Genomic DNA, 21,924 nt, shown 5'->3' on the forward strand with positions numbered 1-21,924 from the left:
GGGTTGGATTCATTATCTGTAAACCTAGTTTAGAGGGGGGTCTGCAACTTCAAATGTTTCTCCTCAGCTTAATGTTAAAATGAAATTCATACAGGTGCTTCCAATATCAAAGACTGAGTTGATTTCTATACATAGGGCCACTGGTTAGCTATGAAAAAGTCTTAACTGTTTAATAAAGAAATTCATATCAAACTTAAGCAAAGTAGTAAGCTACAGAAGGATATAGTACTGCACAGAAAAGGGCAGGAATAAAACATACTAGAATAACTAGTCACAATCTGTTAAATCATATCAATAACTCAGTTTTTACATAAGACGTAGGTGGTTTCACATTTTAAAGAATGTACAAGTTGCTTACACATTCCTGCATACCAATTAGTGATACTGTGTAAACACCACAATAAGGGAAAAGTAACAGGTACTAAAAATACTAAAAATAATCCATATTTATTGTGCTATCAGTTTAAATGTAGTGACAGAAACATCTATTATTAAAATAGAGAAGGATCTTGTACAGTTCATTTATATAAGGAAAAAAAAACATGGGACCTAATAAATTATTATTTTATTGTTTGAATGATTCAATTAAGAATAACCAGTGAAATGTGAAAAGGCACTGTTAGATGGTAACTATGTCTTTCATATTTGAATTAGAATGTGTATCAGAATGCAGTATTCTGATCTAGAACCAAGGTCTTCATAAATCAGAAGGAAAGTGAAGTCATTAAAAATGGTTTTCTCTGGGATGTGTACTTAGAAACCAATATTTTTGAAATAACTTTCTAATGACTTTGTTTTATAACTGCTCAATAATAATATACACTAAACAATAAAACATAATACCAATTGAATTCTACTGATGATGATTAAAAGTTTAATATGCAAACTCTTTTCAATGTGTACAGAATTTTAAATATTTCTAATTAACTGATACTCATCATACTTAGGGGAGATGGCAGGGCTAATTCTGACTTCAGTAAAGCAATACACTAGAAAAAAAAAACGATTAACCCATGACAGATTGTTTGTACAAAATGATACTGCAGAATATCTTTATTCCTGCAATTAGGTAAATGCAGTAATAAGTGCCTCATTTTTCAACTTTACTTACTGGTTTTTTTTTTCAAATCAAACTGAATTCTTTGTCCTTATTATAATGTGCTCCGTCTGTTTTTATTCATTATTAGAGTTCTATGCTTAAGCCAATAACGTACATTGTAGTTAGAATATAAAACAAGTAAAGGACAGCCAGAGAACACTGACAAATGCTACCTAAGTTCTATTCAATAATGATTAATATCACATTCTGCTTTCGTTCTGGAGAATCTTGACAGGAGATGACAACGCAAACAGGCATGATTATAGTGCTTTAATGACTAAAAGACACAGCTGGCTGCACAGTTGATATACATGTCCTACCTACATCGAACCCATTAGCTTTCTTTGTTTACATCTTCCAATTTAATTTAATTTCCAATTTATCTACCCCATGAGAAACAGTATAAAAGACTGGCTTTCCCTTTAATTTTTTTCAGGGTGGTACTTTTCCATGTTTGAATATTTGAGCTCAATCATTAATTTTTTATGTTAATGTAATGTTTCGTATGAGGGTATTTTTATGTTGACCTTCCACAGAAATCAATAATAAGTATCCTTAAAAGGAGACAAAACAGTTGGTGAGCACCATGAATGTACCCTCAGGCCACCGTATAAAAATGATTGCTTTATGACAATGATCCCTTGAGGGTTTGATGATGAAATATATGAAACCATTTTGTGGTCAGCAGTAGGTGAACCCTGTAATTTTGGACCCAAATGGACCATTTTCTGTATAAATAGATATGGTTTAGAAAAAAAGCTCATCTCTGCCTTTTTGCTTGAACTGAAATCCTTGTATGGCATGCAAAAACGTACTCTGGTCCACAATAAATAAATACCCTGTCAACAGCATAGATATATCTGTATTAAATTATAGTTACTGGTGCTAATTTGTTCCTTAACCCGTAAGAATATCATTGCACATATAATACCTGCAAGTGAATTGACCTCTTCATGCAGCAATCAGGAGAAAAAGGACATTTAAAATATGCAATAAAATATTACCAGACTAAACCTTGCTTTGCTCAGCCAGAACAGCCTTTCACATAGTAATACTGACACCCCCAAAACAGCAAGAAAAACAAGAAAAGCAACAGAAATGCCCATCGATATCACAGTGCACTACAGAGCACACCCAGAATGGCACAAATATTGAAATGATTAGTACTTTGTCTTCCATTTAAGATCCTATTTGTTGACTCAGTCCTGCTAAGAAAAATTATGCTGATGTTGCTTTTCCTGAAAGGCAAAGCCTACAAGAAAACTAAAAGATTTCAAAGAACATGAGAACGCAGGTGTTTCGATCAAGGTTTTTGCAGGTTCCAAGGATCTGTGGTTTTTGTAGCAGTAGTACAAGGAGCAGTAGTAGTAGTTGTAGTGGCGATACAGTAGTCAGTCAGTCTCATGTTTACAAATCAGTAGCATTCCAAATTGCAACTGGTCCTTTTCTCTTTGAGTAGTCATTATGAAGTTATTTGCAGTATAGTGCTTCTCAAAAAAATAAGGTGGTCCTTCTAAAAATTTCTATTTCTTCTATTTTTTGAACGGCGTTAACCTGCTGAAATTTTGCCAGAAAGGTGACTGGCTCCTTTTGGGTTCGTTAAACTCGAATACCTGGGACTGAGCCATGCCGTCAGGTACCATGTACTGTCCTTGACTCATTGGATCCTGGGGAGGGGGGTAAGCAGGAGGCATGGACCTATTTTGGCTCACACCTGTATATGAGAAACAAACAGAGATGGAGTAGATACACAGAGAAAGTGGTAGATTATGACTAGATTAACATTGTTCATTGAAACCACATACTGTATATTGTATTATACCCTTAAAAATATTCAGCAATATACAGTAGTACTGAAACGCTTTACCAGAACACGTATACTGGCAGTGTTAAGCAGGAGGAAGGATTGGTGAATGAATGGACTGAGGACAGGTGTGTACACCAAGGCTAAAACTGAAAAAACAAAGTACATCATAGAAATGACATGAGTGAGACTGACTAAACTAAAACCTCTGTCATGATAAATGACTGTTGTGTCTGCTTTGCTCCAAGCAATTTTTCAAACTGTGATCTAAAAGCTGAGACACCATATTTCATGCACTATTGGCAATATCAATTAGCCAAACTTGTCTTATGTTTTCTATGTGTTAGGAATTGCAGAATTGTTTGCAGAATTGCAGAATTCAGAATAAAACAGTATAGCAAAATAGAGTCCTGTAGCAGCATACCTTGACTCTATCTTTTTCTATGTGATTTTTAAAAATGCAGCTTTCCTAAACACCATTTTAGTTTTTAGCATTCCTGACTCATTACAATGGGCATTTATAACATCTACTGTAGCTTTCCAACTTCCACCTATTTCAAAATGTTAACCACAAATACCTTTCTGGTATGTTACATGCATAACATTTAAAGCCTGCTACATTTTTTTTTCTAGGTATAGTGTAGTATAGTGGGTAGGTCTGTAGGTAAAAACAGGTGGGTTGTGTGTTCAAGTCTCCGTGGCAGACTTTCTATTGTACCATAAGTACGGTTCTTTACCACAGTCCACCCAGCTGTACTAAAGTGTACCAGCATTGCTGGAGTAATTCTTGGGAAGGATCAGCATCCAGTTCAGGAAGGGATTCATATGCTCTCTCATCTGTTTAATGCCAGGATAAGCTCTAAGTCGATACAGATCGGATATGGAAATGACAACCTAAAACTGTTTTATTGTGAAAGATATTCAGAAAATATGTCTTAAATCCACTTTTGTTTAAAAAAATCTCCTTACATTTTATTTTAATAAACATTTACTGTATATCAATCTGACAAAACAGAATGAAATACTGTAATCCAAAGAACACTGCTGCTCTAAAAAGGGTGTATTTAGTCCCATGCACAAATTTCATGTTTTGTTGCTTTTGTTAAAGCTTGCAGTCACGACACGTCAAAATCACAATTAGTATTTGTTTTATGCACAGCTTACCCCAAAGATTCAATCTAGAAAACAAAAAGTACAATTATAATTCAATTTTCCAAAGACAAATGTTAGTCATGACTGCATAAGTATTCAAAACCTTTGCTGTGGCAAATCTAAATTAATTCAGGTGTACAAAATCACCTTAATGAGCCACACAATTAGATGAGCTGCCTCTGTATGCAATAATAACAGTTCTCATGATTTTAGAATAGAAACACCTGTCTCTGTGAGGTTCCTTGTTCAGTTACTGAATTTCAAGCAAAGACACAACCATGAAGACTAAAGAGTTTTCAAAGAAAGTTAGGGATAATGTTACTGTAAAGCACAGATCAAGAGAAAGGTACAAAACACTTCAAAGACCCTCTTTGAGCATGGTGAAGTCAATCATTCAGAAGTAGTAGATACCAAAGACAGTGACAAGATCAGGATGTCCCTCCAAACTGAGCAGCTGGGCAAGGAGGAAACTCATTAGGACTATGGGTGACTTTGAAAAAAATACAGTTAAGTGGCTGAGATGGAAGAAAGAGTCCATGATTCAAGGATATCCTGGTTACTCTACAAAGGAGACAAGTGTGAAACTGAAAAAAAAAACCATCTAAAATCCTGCATCCTGCTGGATTTGATTTGCAGGAGACTGCAAACATCTGTGGTCAGATAAGAGAGTAACATGGGTATTTTTGTCCATAGAAATTGGTCATATTATTAGTTGGAATGTATTACTTCTGCATAATATTTGTTTTTGTGATTAATGTTTCACTGTTTTCTATTTACAATTGATTAAATATGGCACAATATGCATCACTAATTCCAAGAATAAGATTCAGAAACCTTTAGTTTCAGCAACTAGTGACTTCTCCCTCAGCAACAATTACTTCAGCTTGCCATTTCCTGTAACCGTTAATCAGTCTCTCACATCAGCTTTAAAGAATCATGGCCCATTTTTCCTCACAGAACTGCTTCAAGTTGGCGACATTTGAGAGTTTCCTCAATCTAGATTCCTGTTCTTGTTTTTCTTTTTATTAATGCCTTCTGCTAGCAACTGACATATTAAATTTATTTATGAGTGAGCATTTATAGAGTCCTTTCCATTACTATGTTTGGCTGATGTTGTTTTCTTTAACTTCCATATAGTAAAAAGTAAGTAAATTCCATAAGAGAATTTCTCCTGGTACCATAATTTGATGAACAGGGGTAAACAAGATATAACTTATAATGAAATGTTTGAAATGTCTTCAGTCCCAGTTTCGTACAGTAATATACAGTACATGGTGAATTAGGCAAAATCAAAAGAGGTTTGAGTCTGTCAGCCAAAGTTAATGTCATTTTAAGCACAATTCAAATTTTCAGATTTTCACAGAAAATAATAACAATTGATTTAATAGGACCTAGGGGAATGAAAAACCTCAAACTTTTTGTTCTGTAAAAAGTTGGGAAAAGAGAGTATATATGTGAGATATTAAAAGACAGATAAGGAAATTTTATGTCGCGCAAGATATAACGTGTTCATAAATAAAAAGACACACTAATGAAATCTAAAGTGATAAGAAGAAAGGCACAAAGGATCACCTGGTGTCTCTTTGTTCCCTCACCTTTCTGTTTAGTCACTTTTCGCACTGTCATGGCAGCTTGTCGCTTCTGATACTCTGAAATTTCAAACCCTGAAAATGAAAACGAAAGAGTAAAATTACTAAAATTCTACAGATCTGTTTTAGGTCGTTCTGAAAAATGCAATGACAAAATGTACTCCAGCCAATTAAATAATTTACACAGTATAAACATCCCTAGTCAAAATTTGATCACTTTAATTTTTTATGCTGTGTGCCATTCTTTGAAGTTCTAAAAAGCAAGCAGAAGAGGAGGCTGAAATCTATTTATTTATTTTACCAACCAAAGCTCTACTACCGGTATATAGGAAACAAACTGCAAATCTAGGATAAATTTAAATATAGTATTATTAACTGGAGGAAGTACCAGGGTTAGCTTCCTGGTAGTATCTTGATTACGTGAAAAGTGAAAAAATAGGTTTTATTTTCCCAATACTGAAATATAAATAAACTAGGATTCATGTACAGGGATGTAATTGGATTTATTAATAAATAATTCCTTGAATATATATCATTGCACCCCAGTGAATACAAAATTAGTCACATATTTTTGAAGAGTAAAACTTTAAAGAAATTTCCTATTAGAAATTAATGAATTCTGAAATCTCACTAGGTATTGATGAATTTGGAAATGTCTGCAAAAACTAAAACCATTCTCTTTCATCATTTAAAATTCAAGTACTTGGCAAGAAAATAATGAACTAATAGAACAAAATATGTGAAAGATATCATCAGTATCTAAAGCCCATAAAACATGCATGCATTCAAACAGATGTACTGTATGGATTTATTTGGGAAATTCTAAGTACCGCAATATTAAGGACTCTGGAACTTCTAGTGGGTCACCCAAGAATGGTAGAGCAATCGAATTTGCCAACCAAGCGCATACTGTATCTGGTTTTTTTCTTTGTAGGAAATACAAAACAGACAACTCACCTATCTTTTCATCTTCTTGTACCATTTTCCTTTCTTCATGGAAAGCTCTGAGCCACCTTAGCTTCTCCTCAAGCTTCTTGGCAAGGAACAGGTGAATCTCTTCTGTGTCCTTGTTATGCAGTTTGAAGGAATTCTTGACGCTGACATTAAAATCATCATCCCGACCATCAACTGTATCTATCACTTCATACCTGTCCATGTCGATACGACCCTTGTAGTACAAAATGTCTCTGCGTATCAAGTCCTACAGGAAAACAAACAACACACATCACAAGCTGTCCAAACTGGCAACACTTATGGTTTAGATTAATTTAGCTGCCACAACAACCCTGACATAAACCAGCCAGGGCTTCTTATTTTCTAAAGCATTGCTGATTGAGGTAGTTTATGTAATTGAATTTCTATGCGAAATCAGACCAGTCAAGATTAAGGTTTAAAATACAGAATTCTACAATATTATAGAAAATGCAAAGATATTATAACAATGTTATTTTGTCTTTTCAAACATGGCAACAAAAAATATAATTCCAATTGAAACTAAAACTAAGATACACTAGAATCTTTGCTAACACAAAGCAAGTAAGGCAGTCAGGTAACGTGTAGTGTACTGTGATACAGTATATCGTTTCACACGTTATTCAAGTACTGCTCTCAAAAATAGAACTTTTACTTACGAAATGTATGAATTTTCTTGTCAGAAGTCCCACAATTCTATTTTTCACCATGTAAATTTGTTAACAGCAATCTGTTTCATGTCAGCAACTTGTCTCCAAATCCTATACCCGCTTCATTTTTATGTTACTACTAATTTGCCAAGATTCTAGAATTTGTTAATAAACTTAATCTCTATTCCCATGGCCTGGCAGTTTTGTACTGTAAATGTTCTTCATCTTCTTAATTAAAGAAGTCTAATTAAATAGGTGAGATGAAAGAAATGCATGAAAAATCAACAAGAATTCAACTTGCTCTGCTCCAGGTATCTCTGGCAATCAGCTAAACCTTGATGTTTGAAGACTAGGCAAAAAAAACACAAATTTTTTCTAGGAAAAAAGCTAAAAATCTGAATTAACACAACAAGTACATTGAACAAAAACCTCAGTCCATCTGTCAAATAAGATACAAGTTCATAAGAAGGATATTAAATATTGGTGATGTTAGAAAATATTTCTGCAATCATACTCACAAGCAACAGAAATTCATAAGCATGTGCGAAACTGCTCACATGGGTCTTTACAGCGGCTCCTTAGGAAAGTTTCTGAGAATTAGTTCTGGTAACTGGATTCTCTCACATCGTGAGTGATGTACTGTTATGATCAAATTAAACAGCTGTCAGTCCGCAATTCCAATTCAAAGGCACATCTGAGTTCGCACTCTTACTGGAAGTTACCTATCATAAATCCACAGACAGCACCAGAATCCCCCACTGTTAAGAAATGGACCATGTGGACTTTCCACTCCACCTGACAATGTCATGACCAATCACCACAAATCATTACGAGTTGTGCACCACATTCTATGCTTGCTCTCAAAAATCCTAGCAACTTGACAGCAATATTATCAGTTAACTTTGAGTACCACTATCTACGATAAGTTTTTTTTAGATAAGAGCCCCACTATGATTTCATCTCATCATCAGAATAATCCAAAATAGGACTTTTTTCCATATACACTAACTGAATATCAACACACAGCACAGCAGTTACAAAGTATGCGCAAGCAGACTTTGCCAGTTTCTCACCTCACAGTCAAACTCCTAATCCATGTTCCATTAGAAGACCCAACTTAAGCAGACCTTTAAGAAGCTGAGCTTTTCCCTTTCTCTGCATCAAAAAAGACATCCTCTTAGAATCGTGGCCAGTAGGCCACAATAGGACAATCTCTCTGCAGGGCTTTCAAACCTGATCAGAAAACAATGCCTGGCCAGCCATTTTTTGTGAGAACCTGAAAAGGCCTACACTAAAGCCTCTTGGACTTCACTTCACTGATCAGTGTGAGTTTTCATGTATGCAGATACCTGGGGCTTCCATGGTTAATGCTATAGTCTGTCATATTGTTGTTTATATTTTGAGTGTCACGGATGTTCACAATCAGAATCCAACCCTATGCAACTCCCACAAATGACCCCCCATTGTTCCTAATCAGACTCCAGTCTTATCCAATTCCTGCAAACGCCATCGCATTAACTAATCAACCAATCAGACCTTTCCTTCATCACCGCGCACGCTACCTCCCAGAATACTTAAGCCCTCACCACCTTCACCACAATGTTCAGTATTGGTTTCAGCAAGTGGAGCTCCTCATCTCTGTTTTGAGATTTCCTCACTTATTACTTGGCTTCTGAACGTTTGGCTTCCTGACCAGTGAACCTGTCTTTGACCATGACTCTTGAACCATGATTTGGATAACTACACTCAGATTTTCCTTCTAACTACCCTTATTTTAATTGAGATCTACTAGTCACCACATTGGGTCCTATAATTCATCTGGTTTTTAAAAAGGTTCATTTAAAAAGGTTGACACTCTCCTGAACATTAGAGTCAACACTTTTAACAAAACATTAGTCAGGTTTACCTATATTATTGATGTGATCAATTGTGGCATGTGTTCTTTTAGTCCTTTTTGTGTATTGTTAAATGTTCATATTCCTAGTAATCATAACAGTGCTCTTGGAATTAACTAAATGGATCCCATTTTTAATTTAAATACATTCAAATAATCAAATCACTGCAGAAATGTCTGGACATTTTAAACTACCAAGTGGAATAACATATCTGCTGATAAGGCACTGCTCTGAAGAAAACAAGAACACCTTCATTATAGCCCAAGGGATCATTTTTAAAAGGATAGTGTTGAAAAGTTGCTAAAAATAGAACCAGAACGACACCTTTCATGCTAAATTATGAAACATGTCAAGCAGTCATTCTTAAGTTAACCACTGTTCAAATTTCATTTGGGCTTGAAGAATTTCTTGGCTTTTAATCTGAACCTCTGGTCCTCCCCTGGCTCTGGTATTCACACAGCAGCTTTCTCCACTGGTGCCTATCTGAAAACTCTGAATCAGAAAAGCAGGTAGTTTCCAGCTGTGGAAATAAATTAATCTTATTAAAAGAACTATGAAAAATACTCCTATAAGGTATCCTCATAATTATTAAAAGTTTTCAGTTTAACCCTTAATGTAACAGTGTATTAAGTTTGCACTATGAGACAGAAGGAAGAGCATACAGCACTTTTGAGACCTAAATTAATCTATGCAGTATGTCTTTGAAAGGTAGGAGAAAAAACAAAGTGGAAGTAATACAAGTAGACACAGGGACAACATACTGCTCAAGGGTCCCCCAGACCTCAGGAAGTATCTCCTTTGAAATTAGAAGTGTTTACTCTTCCAAGTGTCACAAACTTGATCTAAAATCTAAGAGACACTTCTCAGTCACCTAAAGCTGTTACAGTACTCATGTAAGCAAAGCACATCATCGGAGCGCTGAAACGAGCTGCTACAGGTTGGCTACAAACCATCCCTCTACCATAGACCTTGATGGGTGAAGAAACATCCTGCACCTACAAAAACATTACTGTAAAAATCCCTCTCTCCTCATCAGCAAAATCTATTGCAAATCACTGGCAAACAGGCTTACAGCACGCTGCTCGCCATACAAAACCACAAGGGCCTTCCAACAACAATAAATTAGCATGAAAGAGTGATGGCAAGCTGCCTAGGAAAACTCCACTGCCCAAAACAAATTTCTCATTACTGACCCTACTGTCGAACTACCAGGTCTTGACCTCAGCTGTTATCAGTGGTCAAAATTTATTTGGATAAGAATAGGCCAAGACCACTACTGACAGTTTTCTCCACTGAAAAATGAAGTTTGCCACTTCAGGAGACTACGGTCATGAAAATCTAACTATTCAGCACTTTACTGCACAAATACTACTAAGGGAGGTTGCAGTTACATGACAAACATACATGTACAGTACACAGTATTTCTCCAGAAGCCAGAACGTGGCTCAAAAATGTTTGATATTGAGATTGCCAATAGTCAACCCCCAGGATATAAAAAGTACTAATAGGTACTAATTAACTTAAACTTACCTTTTTGCAGAGGACCATTTGATGATCAAACAGAAAGAAAACCCTTTGCTGACTCCTCCCATATGGCTGGTAAATCCAGGACATCTCCCCAGTGTATATCAACTCAGAACTCCGGTCCAAAATATCATCACCCTAATCAGAAAAATTAATCCAAAATACAAGCAAGTTTATAAACTACACTGGGGCTATTGATATCATCATTGTAATCATTACATTTACAGCACTGAGAAGACAATTCATAAAAAAAACCAAACTTCTGAGATACATGTAGCTTCTTAATTGACAAATTGAGAATCACTTCAATTTGTATAATGCTCATTGCATGTCTGGGAAATTTTCGACCGAATCAGTGTATGGCTGCAAGCTTGTGGCTGTTTTGTTGGGTGGAGTGGTGGCTCTGTGGCTGGAAGGTTGCTGGTTCAAATCCTGTGGCTGGCAGAGAAATCCTACACTGTTGGGCCCCTGAGCAAGGCCTTAACCCCAGCTGCTTCAGGGGTGCTGTATAAATGGCTGACCCTGCGCTCTGACCCCAAGCTTCTCTCTCCCTGCCTGTCTGTCTCACAAAGAGGAAGCTGGGGTATATGAAAAAACAAATTCCTAATGCAAGAAATTGTTTATGGCTAATAAAGTGATCTTATTTAAAATGCATCTCTTTTCCATTGCTTTATCAGCTATAATTACTGTACAGATGCAGCCATTCAAAATGGGTGAGGTATTTCGCGGCATACCGCGACACGCCCACCGGGGTATCACGCGGTTCACGTGTGTCACGTGACTAACTATCCGGCGTCGCCTTGTAAAACCGCCAGGGGGAGCTTAACCTCTCATGTACAGCATTTGAGCCTTTAATTTTGAACTGTGTATTACAGCATGTTAATCATCAGTCATTAAAATGTTGGTATATTTTATGAAAGCAAGATTGCTCAGTTGGACAAAAATACACAACCTACCTTTATCAGAAATATTTATGCATCAAAGCCTTTACTGAAGATATTACTAATAGTATTAATAATGGATGACTTTGGACAAGCTGTATACTCAAAGTATAATTTCTTTAGCACATTTGTACAAGCACTTGGAATCTGTCCAAGCCATACTTTGTCAGGCATTTTGTTTTACTTCAACGGGCATAAAAACTTCCTTGCTTTTAACAGGGCGTTTCATAATTTCTAACTACGAAAATAATTTAAAATGCGACACCTATCATGAAAAGAAAAAAATACACACCAGTATTCCATTTCTCCCTAAACATTGTAAGCTTCGAAGTCTTTAACTAACGTGATACCGGAGTCAACAAGCATACTTTTAGAATTTGATTAAAAGGGAATATAATATGGAATCGCGTATCTCAAGAATTTAATAACGGTATGATTATATCCGTGTACTGCGGCAGGGCTGTGTAGCGCTGTTTCGCCTGCCTGTTCATGCGAGCTGTCTTGTAGCCTACTGGTCTAGGTGCGTGACTACCAACTGGCAGGTTGTGTGTTCGAATCCAGCTGGTGCTGGACCTTTCAGTTTTATTTATTTTTTAATCGCGTAACATAAACATATTACCGTATGCAAACTGTACTGTATACAATATGTATATGTATATTTAATGTCTTAACTGTGCCCGTTTAAGTATTGAATATTCATATCTAATTTTACCACTGAAGGGAAATCTTAACATAAACATACAGTATATGGCTGGTCTCGGTACTTTAAAGAAAAAAATACACACCAGTATTCCATTTCTCCCTAAACATTGTAAGCTTCGAATGAAACCACTAAATAAAGACATAAATATAGAAATCTTAAGATTTGTTTTATTTAATGTTGGTAGCAGGATGAACTGTCAGAGTGTATATTTTGTCGCAAAGTTGCTACAAGATGTTAACAGTGAAAAAGGTATTTAGAAATGAGTTATTTCAAGATGAAAAAGAAAACATACACGAAACATGGTTTCATTACGACCAGAATCGGTCTTGAGATATTTTTAACTTGATTTACAGTATTTGAGAGGTATGTCTTAACACCGATACTACAGTGCTTAAGTACTGCTCACGTATATGTTTCTAGGTTTATATTATGCATTTCATACGGTCAAATTACTTTTGAGCAACTAATAAGAAGCGCGAAACGGTATGCGTTTTAGTTTCGTTTTGTGCTGGAACCCGTGGATTGATTAGAGATATCAAGTACATACAAGTCATTTTTTAAATGTTGTAGTTCGTCTTGAAAAAATGTTACGAGTACATCATCTATCAACAATTACACAGGTTCTGTTTCCATATTGCGGATTTTGGTTAGGTACAGTATTATCAAATCCAGTGGCGCTGTGTGTTACTTTACTGAGTCCCATGTCACATGGTCTGTGATTGAAACCTGTAAAACCGGTTTAATTCGTCACAGCCAGCACTCTTCAGGTGTGAGGGTCTTCTGCTCAGAATGAAACGCTAAAATGTTTGTGTATATTCTAATGGTAGTGGGGGCAGGGTGTGTGGGAACAGGTTTGGTTGAAATTGCATTGGAGATCTATGTTCTTCACACCTGAAACATTTTCTCTGAAAGGATTTTCTTCGCAGTTTAACCGATCTTGTTACAGCATGTTACAGTTTACTATTATTAACCATATTAATTTTAAGTGCTTAATGTAAAATCTTGTAAAAATATATTTTCATTGTTCAAATATACATTAATATACATTAAGTCTGACTATCATATAATAAGTTAAATACAAAACTAAAGAAAAAATAGGGTTAAATATAATTCAAAATATTTTGCTAACAATGTTAACTGTTTATGAATAATAAAATGTATTAACTAAGGAGTAGGATGGCACAGTTGTTAGTATGTTTTTTGTTTTGTTTCTATTTCATAAATACAACAGTAGTACCTGATGTCTCAGTGGCTTTCAAAATTAAATTATGCATGCAAACCTGTGAACTAGAAAGATAACTAAGATTTTAATACTAATTAAATGACCGCGGGCACTTTCCACCCCCTCTACATTCTCAGAGTAGAACAGACTAACCTTCTAATAGTTCTAATGAAAGATGGTCCACCCCCCACGGACAGGAAAAGTGCCCACAGGCACTTAAACTTAATATGGTCAGTAACAGTAAACAGTAACATGGTAAGAAGGAGCACGTACAAACGTTTTCGAAATAACCACATGTAAGACTCTGATGCTTAAAATGTTTAGGGAGAAAGTGGAATACTGGTGTGTATTTTTTCTTTAAACTACCAATACCAGCCATATACAGTCTGTAACGTAGGGATTTCTATATGTCTTTATTTAGTGTTTACATTAGTGACAAAGGCTAAACTTTTAGCTTCAGTAACGTGTACATATCTCCCCTTTTTATAAAACGACTTGGTTGAAAACTGTTCCAGAGCCACTGTTGTTTCATCAGTGAAAAGTACATCATGAAATGCCTCTCCCTGTTCAATCCACTGGAAAAAAGAAAAGGAGCATAAAGCTTCTGATGGTCATAAACGATATTCATTTAGGAGCAGCATCAGAGGTATGTTTTTAACTGCACTGCATTGGAGAGTAATACCATAGTGTGTTTTTTTTTTTACTCCCTGGCGGAAACTGGCTTCCAGAAGAATCAGTATGGCTCAGAGATTAAATAAAACTTCACAGACATTAACGAAGAGCATAACGCGTGTACTGTATACACTGCAAGTACAACCCAACTCTCTGCAGGAGTGCTGGCTGTGACGAATTGAACCGGTTTCACGGGTATTTTCAAAGTAGGAGGCGAGATTTCCAGCGAAAGACACCCCCCCCCCCCCCTCAAAAACCCAGTAAATACAGTACTTACTAGTTAAAGGCTAGGCTCGCGACTACGGCGAAAGGAACCCTTCTTTCATTAGAAGACAATGAACATATTTTAGCCCTGAATGAATTAATAGCAAACATGGTTTACATAAAAGACATTTTTCCAAGAAAGTTTAGCCTTTGTCACTAATGAAACCACTAAATAAAGACATAAATATAAAAATCTTAAGATTTTTAAAATACATGACTTTGCTTAAATTTATTTGAAAATAAAAACAATTACAACCGCCAGGGGAGAGAGCGAACAGGGGAGGGATGTTGGTTTTGCGAGGGGCGAGGCTATGGAAATTAGGTCTGTTTGGGAATGTGTAGTTACATGTTCTGGCTGTTTGTGAATTATCGTTGTTGACTATGGAGTGTTGAGGTATTGATTTTGTGTAATGCTTTATGTTGAAAATTGAGGTGGATTTTGTTTATGATAAACAGGATAAACTGGGATGGGAGGAAGGTTTGGTTTTGCATAAGGGGCGGGATTATGATAATTGGAGGACTTTGCGAGAGTAAAATGGTTTGATTATTTGATTTTGTATTGTGGTTGTTATCTATGTTTTTGGTTGGTATTATGTTTATATGGTTGTTTTTGTTGGTTGGTTGTTATTATGGTTATTAATAATACGATCTATAGTTGAAATCTGAGCCTAAATAAAAAGAAAAAGCAAGTGATTAGGTTTATGAGCAATCTAATTACTTATTCGTTTAAAAAGCTATATAAAATAAAGTTTATTATTAATTTGCTGGACAGAGCGGTGAACATTATTATGCATAAGACAAAGATAACGATCCTGATCAGTTTAGAAATCTGTGTACGCTGTAAGGTTTTTACTTCTTAAACTTTTAAAATACACGTTTTGAATAGAAAGAAATCCTCTTCCTGGTACAGTATGTATAGCAAACCAGCACGTCTTTTTTCTCCAATCAGAGGGGTGTCAGATGGTGTCAGCCAATCACCATTCTGCGTTGGGTAGCAACGGGTGACTGTTCTCAGGCGGAAGATGTAAACAGCTTAATGTTCGTGTTAAATATTTTTTTTAAATTAAAATTCATTCTATACAGCAATCGCATATTTGGGTACCGTTTCATAAAACTTTCATGCTTAAAATGTTTAGGGAGAAATGGAAGACTGGTGTGTATTTTTTCTTTAAACTACCAAGACCAGCCATACACAGTACAGTTTACATACATACAGTAATGTTTATGTTCCTAAATTAATATCGTTTATGACCTTCAGATGCGTTATGCTCCTCTTCTTTTTATGCTCAGCTACTAAAATTTCCCTTTAGTGGTAAAATCCATATAAATATTCAAAACTAAGCGGATTAAAATGTGCACAGTAAAGACATTAAATGATTAAATCTTTGCACTACCAACCAATGCACCACGAGTGCCCCTGTCGGTCATTTTGGCCAGCCAATCACTTGCCCTGCGGTACCCTCCGGTGCCCCGCGGTGGCTTGTGGGTAGGTTACTGTACCGCGGGTTTTTACCGCGCATTTTGAATGGCTGCATCTGTATGTGTGCATCCAGTATGAGCAAACTGTGTGTTCATCTAGGACCATCCACAGAAAACGTCAATGAGAAATGTCTTTTATTAAAAGCACACTTTTTATCTTCCAGGAAAAGTCTATCAGACATTATTGTGCATTTACAAATATCTGGTAAAGATTTTTATCTATAAAAGGTTAGAATGACAGTCAAATGCCAAAAAATGTCAGACTCAAGTTCCTGTGTTACAGTCTTAACCTCTCATGACCAACGGATGAAAAGGTCAGGAGCTGCACTGGGGTGTACATTGAATAATGAGTTGTTCATCAACTTGGTTGTAAACCAGGACTGACTAAAGTGGATGCAGTGTCTGCCGCAGGACATGTTAGAATTTCAAAACCATACAAAGACAGCATGAGATAGAGAAGTGAAATTAACCAGGGACCAGATCACAAACACAGGAACATCCATGCTATTGGGGAACATGTCAATTTATGTCCATTTATTAATGTATATTTAGCCTGATTTATGAAACAGTGTTATGACATTTGGGAGTATTTAACTATTACTTAAAAACTATGTAATTGATGTCCCTGAGCAAGTCTCAATTATGTGTGATTGCTAACCAAAAATGAAAACAGATCTGTACAAGTCTATTGAAACAAAGGAAAAAATACAGAGATACAATGGTTTATCTGTTACTACACAAACAAAAGCTACTGTAGTTTCTAAGGGTAATTTCTCTGTTCGGATTTACCATGTTGATTTACTAATTTCTTAAACAAAATTACATATTTAATAAATGCAGTCTTTATGTATAGTATTAAAAATGTTACTATTAGTGAGCTACTTTTATTATAGAGGGAAATTTAATTAACAAAATATTTTGACAGAAGATTTTCTCTGGTGGAAACTAATAGAAAATTGTCATGATAGCTGTGACAGGCCTTTTATACTTGTGCAGAGACACAGTTAATTCCAACTGAATGATTCAACCATCATAGGTGGATTTATTCACAGCAAGTAACTGTGGATGCTTTCAGTTAAAGATGACTTTTACAAAATTTCAGGTATGCTTAAGTGCCAGTGAGCATCAAATGTTTTAGAACCTTTGTATTAACCTGCGTATTCAGCTATTTGGGTTAAACTATGAAAACTTTGGAACCTGCTTACATCTACAGTTTCCATAGTCTAACCCAGTGGTTCTCAAACTTTTTGGACCAAGTACCACCCCTAATCCAACCAAAGCATCCAAGTACCACCTACAAGTCATCATCTCATAGGAACCCCAGAAATTCTCAATGACCAACATGAGCGCGCGTGCACACACACTCACACATACATATAATAAATATTATAATAATAAACTTTATTTGATATAGCGCCTTTAAAGGTGGCTTCTTAAAGTGTTTTACAGAAAAAAACATTAACAACAACTAATAAAAAAGCACCATTTCAGTGAGAGGGGTGAGCCTGTTTAGTTGAGCAAAGCAGATGTGAATTAATTTTTCGAGCCTTGATACAATTCACAACAGAATCTAACAGATATTAAATCGTCAGGCATTTTCTTGACGGCAAAGGTCTCACGGTGGATGTTGTAATGCGTACATTAATTTCTGGAGCAACTTATCTAATTCGTGCAACTACACCGTTATGTTGGCTTGTCATTGCTCTAGCACCGTCTGTACAAACTCAGACGCATTTTATCCAGTGGAGGCCATTCTCTTCGATAAATTCATTCAGAAGCTGAAATATGTGCTCTCCTGTAGTTCCTGTTGGTAGCGGTTTACAGAACAGAAAGTCTTCATGGGACATGCCCTCAAACCCGTATCTAACGTAAACGAGCAAATTGGCCAAATCGACTACAGACTCAACTAATTGCAGTGAAAAACATCTGCTCATCTTAACGCGCTCTATCAGTGTACTTTTGATATAATCCTTCATTTCAATAATTCTATGAATGACTGTGTCTTTCAGGGGGAGGGGGGCAGCAGGTCGAGCTGTTTAGCAGCTCTTTCTCTACACATAATACGTGTCAGCTCTTTTGCCAACGGTAAATAAGGTTCTTCAAAAATAGTGCAGCTTACCTGCTTTAGCAATCCGCAAGCTTGCATTTTTCCGCGTTATTTCTGTATTTATTTAAAGTTTTTTATTTCATGCGCATGGGAGCGAAACAGAGACGCTTGGTGTATTTTTCTCAAAATAGAACAGTTCTTAAATATTTTTCTGTTATCACGCTTTCGTGTGCTCACAAGATTACCTGCGTTCGTAGCACGTATTTCTATGCATTCCTGTGTTTACAACTTTAGCATTGTTCCAAAATCACGCACATTCACCTTTCTCCCTATTTGCTGGAGATACAGTAGCTTTTTTAAATACAATTGGTCACTTGCATCCGTAGCACGCATTCCTATAGAGTGGTATAGAATTACAGAGTATCTCTTGTGTCCACTGAGGTATTAGCGTGCACTGTATCGTAGTACGTAGGCTGCGTATTCGACACGTATTAAAATACAAAATATGAAAACCCGTCCCGATTTTTCAGCGCACACGACTCAGTTCCAGGGTCATTTGGCGTACCACTTGGCGGCACTCCACGTACCACTGCCGGTACGCGTACCAGTTTGAGAACCACTGGTCTAACCCTAGCCTGTATCTAGTGCAGGCACTCCTAGATAAAAACGACATGATTGTGAATATTTAATGTCCTTCTTTTACATTTTTTAATCTCAATTGTGGAAATTCTATTCTATTTATTAATAAACTCCATCCTACAGAGCCATCTAAACAGGTCATCCATATTCATAGTTGAAGAGCTACAGGGAGCAATATAAAAATTATATTTAATCTTTTCATATTTTGCACTGATGTTTTAATAACCACTTGAGCTTTAACAACAAACATTTTTGGTTTAAAATTTTAAATTAGTATCAGTCCTTAGTTGCAGGACAACAAAAAAGCACAACGCATTTAAGTTTCATAATAACACATAAAGCATAGCAGTTGGGGGAATATATGTAAGTATTTTTGGTTTTATTCTGTTTTTTTTTTCCTTCTATGTCTCCTTGTAAACAATACAAGCTGTACGTTAGCCTCCCTAAGATAAACACACATTAAGGACTTTAAAATCCAGTTTCTTTCTATACATGTATTAGTGGAATAGAATATTTTAAATCCACAGCCATATTCTGCTTCTGATTATCTAAAGCTGTTTTCTTATTTAAAGACAAAATCAAAGGTTCTTACAAAATGCCTTTTCCATCCCTTTAGATAAAATAGTGCTTACAAAGTGTTTTTCCATTCTACAAAGTAAGTCATAGACCATGTTTTGTGTAGTACTTAAAAGGTTCTAATTAATTGTCCCACAAAATCTGTTGGGTTTGTATAAATACCTCACACTACATTATGCTCTAGTGATGTAAAATGTGCTAAAAATATGCTTCAAGGATTACACTTTATCCATTATAAAGCAAAGCCTTCCTTTCCTCTCCTCCATATTTCCAACAGTACATAATATAAGCTTTGAAGAATAAATTGAAATGTTACAAGGAGAGCCAAAAACAAAGGTTTAGAATTTCAGAAAAACAAACCATGAATGATAAAAAGCCTTAGAGAAGAATAATGGGACAGCATAGGCTGAATGCCTTTCTCTTGTTTGTAAACACTCTGAACATGCCTTTGATGTCTTCAAAAAATTGATTTATAAATAATAAATATGAAATCATAGACTTATATTTATTGTAATTTACATATTTATTTATATTTATATACGGGTAATATGTATTGTTGGCCCAAGTAGCATGGTATACAATCCTGCTTTTCACATCTGCTTTCAATCAAAACAATTCCAAAAGCAAGTGTTTGCAGTTTGTCAACTTCAGCAGGTTTATGTGATCAAATCCCAGTCACATATTTAGGATTGGTGTTAATTATCTTCTTCATGAAAAATAAAATTTCTAAAAATACAGAATTACCTAAATTAATAAGTATAACACATTTCTCTCACTGAAATAAACTCAAATGAGATTAGTTGCAATCGTGTTAGTCATTTTTATCTGCCTATTTTTTTAATTTCATTTTCATTTTATTTTATTTTCCCCAACATATCTTCTCGAATGCCATTCATAAAGTGCTATGCACTTTCTGGTAAAAAAATGGTGCAAAAAGTGATGTAGAGAGATGTGCTGTTTATAGGTATAGCATAATAACATTCTTAGATTCATACAAATCAGAGAATTGATTTTTTTTTACATGGGAGTAAGTTTTTTAAAAGAAAGGGTTCTATTTTTTTAATAATTCAATATGTACTTCAAAACTGTGTTGAATTAGAATATGTCAAAATGTTTAGAATATGCTTCCAAAATAACCAAATCCAAAGTGAACAAGTTAAAGAAATTATGCAGGTATTTATGAAGAAAGTGGAATATAGTACCACTACCAGCTGCACAAATATATTATATTTAGATCTATACATAATATTTTTAAATACATTCAGAAATTTTTAATGACCAATATTTTAGTTACATGATTCCATATTAATATTCCCTATTTATAAGGGATTTCAAAAAGTACTACACATGTTTTACAACAATAACTACAGAAAGTATTCATGTAAAAGGTTAAAACATTAAAGAGATTTATAAAGTATATAAACTTTATATACTGTAGTTAGAATGAGTATGTCAAAAGACTACCAAAATAACTACAGTAAGTGATCAAGTTAAAGACACTTATTCGTAAATTAATATCATTAATGACATTCAGAGATGTTATTTTTCTTTTTGCTACCAAAGTGTCCCTTTAGTTACAAGATTCCATAATGATATTCCCTATTAAGCGAATTTAAAGAAGTACAGTAGTGAAATAGATTACTTTAATGAAGCAATTGTTTCACTAACATCTAACGCACCACAGGTGCCACCCATTGATATTCTTTGGCCAGTAAAAAGATGTTTGGCACCCTGAATTATATTTCTGTATGCTATGGCAAGCATGCTGCGGGAAACACATCTAAAGCCCATTCTGAATGGCTCCATCTGTACCATTCCAATTCCTTTTCTTGACTGTATATATAAGATTCTTAGAAAATAAAAGAAGAGTATACTGTTCAAATTTGAAATATTGGGATGATATGTATACATTTAAGCACCTGTCTTCTTTTGTCTATGCCTCATAATTTAAAAATCCATCTTTTTGTGGAACAAGTTCCGTCATTAGCAATATGGAACTACTGTATATCCACCATTTCTTTCGAAGAAGATTATGAAATTATCAGTCAGAAACACAAACAAGTTGTGGGACTTGGGCCTACCCACTTATTTTAAAGGTCACCTTTGCTTTCTGTGTATAACTGCAGGTTATATGACATTAAATTGATTCACTTATAATGCCTTAATCTGTAATTCAGCATCCCAACGTACCTTACACGAAAAACACTAACAATGACTAATGAAATGCTTTGTGGTAATATTTTACCGAGCTCATAGTACTGTACATTAAATGAAGAGTTACCTAAGTGCAATACACCTTCCAGACCTTCCAAACTTGATTGAAAGACGTGGATATTTTGTAAGTGACACAAACAACATAAAGGTCTAAAAACAATATACTGTATAATATGATCTGCTTTCTCACAAAGGTCACAAATGTAAGTGGTAAAGGTTTTTCGAGCACAAGGCAAATATTTTTTGGCAAGTCCATTCCGTTTGTCTATCAGATTACAAACATGAACTATTTGTAAAATTATAACAATTTAGAGTTAAAAAGTATAATTTCCCCATATTCCAATATATTAGAGTCACAGCACTGCGTCTGGAAAAACAACCCAGCAGGAGATGACCACTCATTGTAGGCTCCAACATAAAACATGAACAGACAGTGACCAGTACAGAGCAGATTCTTTCTACAGAGATTGTGATAGAAATCA

General features: G+C 35.4%; 1 protein-coding gene across 6 annotated transcripts in view; it reads right to left on the reverse strand.

The window, feature by feature from the left end:
- Positions 1-846: 846 nt before the first annotated feature.
- The window catches only part of arhgef9a (Cdc42 guanine nucleotide exchange factor 9a), a 143,454-nt gene continuing 122,376 nt past the window's right edge, over positions 847-21,924 (reverse strand). For 5 of the 6 annotated variants that reach the window (XM_088596748.1, XM_088596752.1, XM_088596750.1 and 2 more), the window contains 4 exons: positions 10,692-10,823; positions 6,602-6,845; positions 5,651-5,719; positions 847-2,813 (listed from right to left, as the gene is read on the reverse strand). In XM_088596748.1, coding sequence (XP_088452874.1) covers positions 2,632-2,813; positions 5,651-5,719; positions 6,602-6,845; positions 10,692-10,823 — 627 coding nt within the window. In that variant the 3' untranslated portion in view covers positions 847-2,631. Of the gene's footprint in view, positions 2,814-5,627; positions 5,720-6,601; positions 6,846-10,691; positions 10,824-21,924 lie in introns of all 6 variants that reach the window. The other variant, XM_088596751.1, reaches the window with a different exon arrangement.

The sequence above is a fragment of the Lepisosteus platostomus genome, chromosome 10 (assembly GCF_059453375.1).
Source record: "Lepisosteus platostomus isolate fLepPlt1 chromosome 10, fLepPlt1.hap1, whole genome shotgun sequence".
Lineage (NCBI taxonomy): Eukaryota > Metazoa > Chordata > Actinopteri > Semionotiformes > Lepisosteidae > Lepisosteus > Lepisosteus platostomus.